The sequence below is a fragment of the Saccostrea cucullata genome, unplaced genomic scaffold (genome assembly GCF_032062105.1).
Source record: "Saccostrea cucullata isolate Sc308-1 unplaced genomic scaffold, CSIRO_AGI_Scuc_v1 ctg234, whole genome shotgun sequence".
Taxonomy (NCBI): domain Eukaryota; kingdom Metazoa; phylum Mollusca; class Bivalvia; order Ostreida; family Ostreidae; genus Saccostrea; species Saccostrea cuccullata.
The window spans coordinates 447,356-453,701 of record NW_026931351.1 but is presented as its reverse complement, the minus strand read 5'-3'; the positions used below and the strand labels follow the sequence as shown (position 1 = coordinate 453,701).

Sequence of the window (6,346 nt, the reverse complement as noted above, 5' to 3'; positions counted from 1 at the left end):
AAAGCACTGGACCCTTTTAAAATTGCGAAATTCATGGCTCTTAGGTCAAGTGTTCTGGATTTAGGACAGCTTCATATAAAGATAATGTGGCCTAAGTGTACTACTCCTGCCCGGCATGTCATAGACCTTATCTAGCTTTAAAGAAATAATGCATCTTTCATAACGAAAAAATTAAGAAATTATATGCTTCTTTGAGGAATAAATCACAATTATTCATCTCTTTATATTGCTGAAATAGGTACTTCTCCACTAGTATAGAAATACAATGTTTTTAATTTTTGAGAAAGTTGTTGACCCGATTATAGTAGTTCTGAAATACGAATCCTTTTTTTAAGCTGAAGCCATTACTGAATTAATTCGCTGTCCATTCGTTGTATTGTGTGGTGTATTAGTAAAAGCATCTCTCTACAGCTCCGTATTATTTGAAATTTTATTTGACGTTTCTTTGATCCTTTTTTCACTAAATATAGGATTTGTTTTCACAAGATCAATTAAAATATACGAGTAGTTTTGTTCATGACGCCTTGTAAAGGGCAGTAAACAATATAATAATGTGTTTATAGATATAAACTGACCTACACTTAATCAAAATCTCTTTGAAGTAAAATATTATATTAAAGTTTGTATTTGTTCGGTCATTATCCCCTATAAACCAGAATATTGCAATAACATTTTTATCACCATAAAAACAGTTGCTTACGCACATACGCATATAGCAAAATACGCACAGGATGTGTCCAACATGGAGAAAACCGCTTATCCCAATTAATCTTAAAATATTTGTTGATATGCTGTTTTAGTAGTAAACATAAAAGCATAGTTGAAAATAATAATTTTTGGTTATTTTAAAAATCCCCAAAAATGAAACTTTAGCAAAATACTGTTAATCGTTATTTTCCATAATTTTTAAGTAATATTTTGCTATCACTTACACATCGGGTAATCGTCTCCCAAATTATTCGATACACGAGGACGTGCTCTGAGTACATCCAATTTTATAAACCGAGACAGGTTACTGACAAATATCTTGACGTCACAGGTATTTTAACAATCTTGTTTTAATTGAGCAATTATTAGATACTTTGCCAGCGAATACAACGGACCTGATAGCAAGAGTAATACTGGGTCGTATTTTGATTGAAATAAAATGTAAGATATTGTTTTGTACGTATAGTGAAAACTGTCTAACCTGACAATTGTGTAATCAGACACATTGTGAATTCCGTCTTTTAATTTCGTTCCCATTTTACCGTTAAATCCATGTTTCTTTACACTGTGTAATCCGACACCCTGTCTATTCCGAAACAAAATTCGTCTTCCAGTGCATGTCGGATTAGACAGGTTTCACTGTACTAAATTTGACATAATCCGTCTACATGATCCATTTATAGATAGGGCTTACGGCGGATGCTTTCTCTTTCTAGTCCCGCTTCTAAAATTTTCCGATTTTATCTTAATTTCAAGAAATAATTTAACAGTGTAATTATACAATGCCTTCGGAAAAATCGAGAATGATATAAATGATTATTATTCATTAGTAATAATTGATGCATAAATGATTTTACATAGGCAATATGGTTTTAACACGGCATTTTCCTGCGTAAATTGTTCTAAACTGTTCTTTTTTGGAATGTTGGACAAGATTGTAAAGTGATGAAAAGCATTTTGCTGAATCATTCGGAAAATCTATGATATTCCATGATTGATATTCAAACCTTTTGCTTTTCTATGATTGATATTTCAAACCTTTTGCTTTCTTTGAAATCGGGCGGCTTGGCAAGATTTTTGTTTTGTCCCTTATGTTATCATCTGTGGGACACTTTTTATTATATTCCAAATGATCAATTTAATACTTTCTGTAATCTAAGAAAGGTTTGTGGAGGAAGTTAACGTGACTGACTCACGGACAGATAGTTAAAATAGGCTAACACCGGAATTTAAGGAGGCTGGGGGTGTCAACAAATAAACCAGGTATAACTTAATTTTGTAGATATGATAGCTTCAGCTGTCAGCTATCGTTTGGCAAAGAAAAAATTATATATATACAATTTAATTTAGTTTTAAAATTAGATCATTTTTAGTCAAATTTTTAGAGCTCTTCTTTCAAAGAAGATCAATATACAGTATAGTCTACTCTTCTTTTAAAGAAGATCAATATAGTCTAAAAATGACCACAAACAATCGGCCCTCTTTATTTAAAAAGTGAGGTATAAAATTAGAAATAATAATAAGCAAAGGCTTCCACCTTGAACTAAGGAATAGGTTTCAGCAGCTGGCTGATGAGGAAAACACAATCAATGAAAAATGGACTCTTGTAAAAGAATATATAACGAAACAGCAGAAAAGATCCTGGGCCAGAAGAAAAGGAAGCACAAAGACTGGCTAACTGCAGAAACTTACAGAGCCATAGATGAAAGAAGAAAACTAAAGGAAGAAATAGGAAGATCAAATTCAGAGAGAATAAAGAAAATTAAGGGAGAAGAATATAAGATCAAACACAAAGAAATGAAGAGAAGAGCAAGAGCTGATTAAAGGAAAAATCTGGAAGATGTATATAGCTAACCAAGCAGAAAATGCAGCAAATACAAACCGTCTGAGTGAAGTTTACCAAATGACCAAGAAACTTTGTGAGAGAAAAAAGAAACAGGACAAGTGGCATAAGGTCCAAGAAAGGTGAACTAATCATTGAGGATGGAAAAATATTGGAGAGATGGAAAGAACATTTTGAAGAGGTACTTAATGTCCCAACAAAAACAACATAACTACTCGAAGGATGCACCATCCAAGAGAAAAAAATTGAAGAAATTAACACAAACCAATAAGAGAGGAAGAGGTTAAAAATGCAATTCAAAAATGAAGAATGCAAAGAGTCCTGGCATAGATAACATCAATGCGGAGTTACTGAGGGAGAGCGTATCATATTCAACATCAGAGCTTACAAATTTATTCAACAGAATAATCAGTGAGCAAGAAATACCAACTGAATGGAAGAGATCGCTCATTGTCAAAATAGCTAAGAAAGGAGATCTGACAATATATGACAATTATAGGGGAATATCACTACTATCAGTGCCATCTAAAGTATTTTGCAGAGTATTGATAGGCAGAATTAGAGATGGACTAGAGGACAGACTAAGACCAGAGCAAGCAGCATATCGAAGGGGGAAAGGAACATCAGAACAGATTTACATTCTAAGAAATATTTCAAAGCAATCAAGCACCACTGTTCATCAGTTTCATAGACTTTAAAAAAGCCTTCGACAGCATAATAAGAGAGAAACTGTGGGACATACTAAGGCAGTATGGAATTCCGGACGTGTATGTGGATATCATCAAGAAATTATACGATGGAAGTTCTAGTTGTGTCATAGAGAATGGAAGGACAACAGACTGGTTCAAAGTACAGACATGAGTGAGACAAGGTTGAGTTATGTCTGGGTTCCTGTTCATCATTGTGGTAGACTGGATAATAAGAAATATCAACAATAAGAAGAGAGACATACGTTGGAAATTTATGTCCACTTTACAAGACTGGATTATGCAGACGACCTTGCACTTATTTCCAGCAAATACAGCGACATGCAGGAAAAGACCAGGAGATTACATGTTGTCGCGGAATATACAGGCCTGAAAATTAATGTTGAAAAAACAAATAGCATGAGGATAAATGGGAAGAAGAAGGATGTCATCTGGTTAAATGATAAGGAGATAGAGGAGGTCGATACATTTCTCTTCCTGGATGCCACAATGGACAAAACCGGAGGAACTGAGGCAGATATTGGGAGAAGGTTAGGCTTAGCCAGGACCACCTTTGTATCCCTTGCCAAGGTATGGAAGTTAGCACAATACAGCACAAAGACCAAACTTAAGATCTTCAGCACAAATGTTCTATCTGTGTTGCTGTATTGTGCTGAACTATGCAGAACAACAGAAAAAAGATGACGAAAAGCTTGATACGTTCCATCGAAAATGCCTTAGGAGCTAGGATCCTTAAAATACACTGGCCCGAAAAGATAACTAACCAACAGCTATATGAAAGGACGAGATCCATACCTCTACCAAGCACCATCAAAAGAAAGAGATGGAGATGGATAGGCCATATCCTCCGAAGGGAAGAGAATTCACACGTTAGAACAGCTCTCACATGGGCCCCTGAGGAAAAGAGACAAAGACGACGGCCAAAGAACACCTGGCGACGCTCTGTTGAGAGAGAAAGGGAAGAAATGGGCTTGGACAGCTGGAAGGAGGGGCAGGTTGTTGCAAGTGACCGCCGTAAGTGGCGTTCTTTGTTGAACGGCCTCATGCGTCCTCCGGAGCAAGGAGAAGATAAGGAGTTCAATAAATAATATCTTCAGTCTCGGAAAGAAGCAAAAGACGCCTTTAATTTAGTCTTAATGATTTAACTTAAATATTCTATTTGGATTAAAACACATGTCCGTAATATATTTTCCCAATTTCTGATTGTTTTTATAACTCATTTTGGAGTATGGCCCTTCGTATACTGAAATATGGTAGATCCTATTATTTTCTGGACTTGTTTCTTCTTTCTCAAAGATGTTTTTCAATCAAGTTTGGAAAATGAACCAAGTCGAAGGGGGATATATCTGGCGAATATTGTTGATGTGACAAAACATCAACCTTTCTGTTTATCCCCAAAACACCTTTACTCTTTAGGGAGTGTGGGTTTGGACGCTGTCATGAAGAAATTTAATGTGGTGGATTCCTGATTCTGGTTCCTTCCTCTCATAAACCTTTTGTGTTTTGTTTTTTTTGCAAAAAGTTTGTTTTCTATTTCTCTCCAGAAATTGAACTGCCTCCCCGAATAAGAATTTAAAAAACATGACCACTGATATTTAAGAAAGTGGCATATTAAACTGTCTTTATCCTCTTGCAATTCTTTTAGATCTTCTCCGATTTTTTAAAAAAATAATTGTTTACATAGTTTTACACGCTGTAGTTTTCACTCATTTTTCAAAACATTGGGTGACCATTGAGTACTAAGCTTTTTTACTGTCAAATGTTTCTATAAAATAGTGTGAACTACCCTCAAATTGATGCCTATCAAATTTGCTATGTGTCTCAAAGTCAATCAAACATCATAAGTGAAAATTTGTTGAATTTTGGCAAACAGAACATTGGTTGTTGTAAGTCCTTGTCGCCAAGGACGTTATCCATTTTTGATGCCAATTATATCAATTTTGTTCATTGAAATCCACCTGCCCATTATATTATTTTTATTAATTGAAATCCACATACTCCACTTGTGTCTATAACACAGACACTGGTTGTTGTAAATTTTCACATATTTCAGTGAATATTTCTTTGGGATTCTTATCTTTTTATGTAGCTTTAATTAAGCGTTTCATTTCACTCTAGTTTAACTGATTCTTTGCCATTCATTTTTTTTAATGCACTGTCTCGAATAGCCCTTGTTTTCCAGCTTCTCACAATGAAAATATGAGATGAAAAGTGGTCACATAAACTGATATCAATTCATTAAAGATTCAATCAAGAGAGAAAGTGAAGCTTAATGTCATATGATACTTTTTGTTTTTGACACATTTCAACCGTGCTACTTAATTTTCTTTCATCACCAGCGTAAGTATTTTATGTTTAACTTGCACTAAAGAAAGAGATCCGAGTGGGTGGGTGTTGGGGGTTGGTGTGTTAAGAAATGACACCATATACTTAGTATAAATCTACTTGAAATGTAATATCCCAACTTTTTGAATAAGAAAGAATTGTTGCTTTTTTCCTTCACAAGATTTCTAAAATAAAAGAGGATTTATTAAAAAAATTTAGCAATTATACTAAGAGTAATTATACAATGCCTTCGGAAAATAGAAAATGATATGAATTATCAATAGAAATAATTAATGCTTTTTCTTTGGCAATATGGTTATAACATGTTTAACACAGCATTTTTTTCTGCGTAAAGTGTTCTAAACTGTTAAATTTTGGAATGTTGGGCAATATTATAATGTGATTGATTCATTACATGGTTCATCTTTCAAACCTTTTGCTTTCGCTGTTTAAATGCACGTGTAGAATGTGTAAACAAAACACATGCATAAAACTTTAACAGTAACGCAGAAATATCTTATTTTTAAAACCCCCACTCTCAATGGATGCAGCAGATCTACAAGGACTACACATGAAATCGGGCGGCTTGGCAAAACCAAGATTTTTGTTTTACCCCTTATGTTTTCTGTGGGACACACTTATATTCCAAATGATGTATTCAATACTTTATCAAAAGCAACATAGGTTTGTGGAGGAAGATAGCGTGAACTGAGTCACGGACATATTATACATTTTTATACATGTAGAAAAAATCGGCTAGCAT

The 6,346-nt window shown here is 34.4% G+C and overlaps 1 protein-coding gene across 1 annotated transcript; it reads left to right on the top strand.

The window, feature by feature from the left end:
• Window positions 1-3,579: 3,579 nt before the first annotated feature.
• LOC134232297 (uncharacterized) lies at window positions 3,580-4,346 on the top strand. Its single transcript, XM_062714251.1, has 2 exons — window positions 3,580-3,828; window positions 3,924-4,346. The coding sequence occupies exons 1-2, from the start codon at window positions 3,580-3,582 to the stop codon at window positions 4,344-4,346; spliced, it is 672 nt and encodes a 223-aa protein (XP_062570235.1).
• The last annotated feature ends 2,000 nt before the right edge of the window (window positions 4,347-6,346 follow it).

Coding starts and splice junctions, on each gene's coding strand:
- LOC134232297 (XM_062714251.1), top strand. CDS start 3,580: ATGCAGGAAAAGACCAGGAGATTACATGTTGTCGCGGAATATACAGGC. Junction 3,829..3,923: donor CCTTTGTATCCCTTGCCAAG/GTATGGAAGTTA, acceptor TGAACTATGCAG/AACAACAGAAAAAAGATGAC.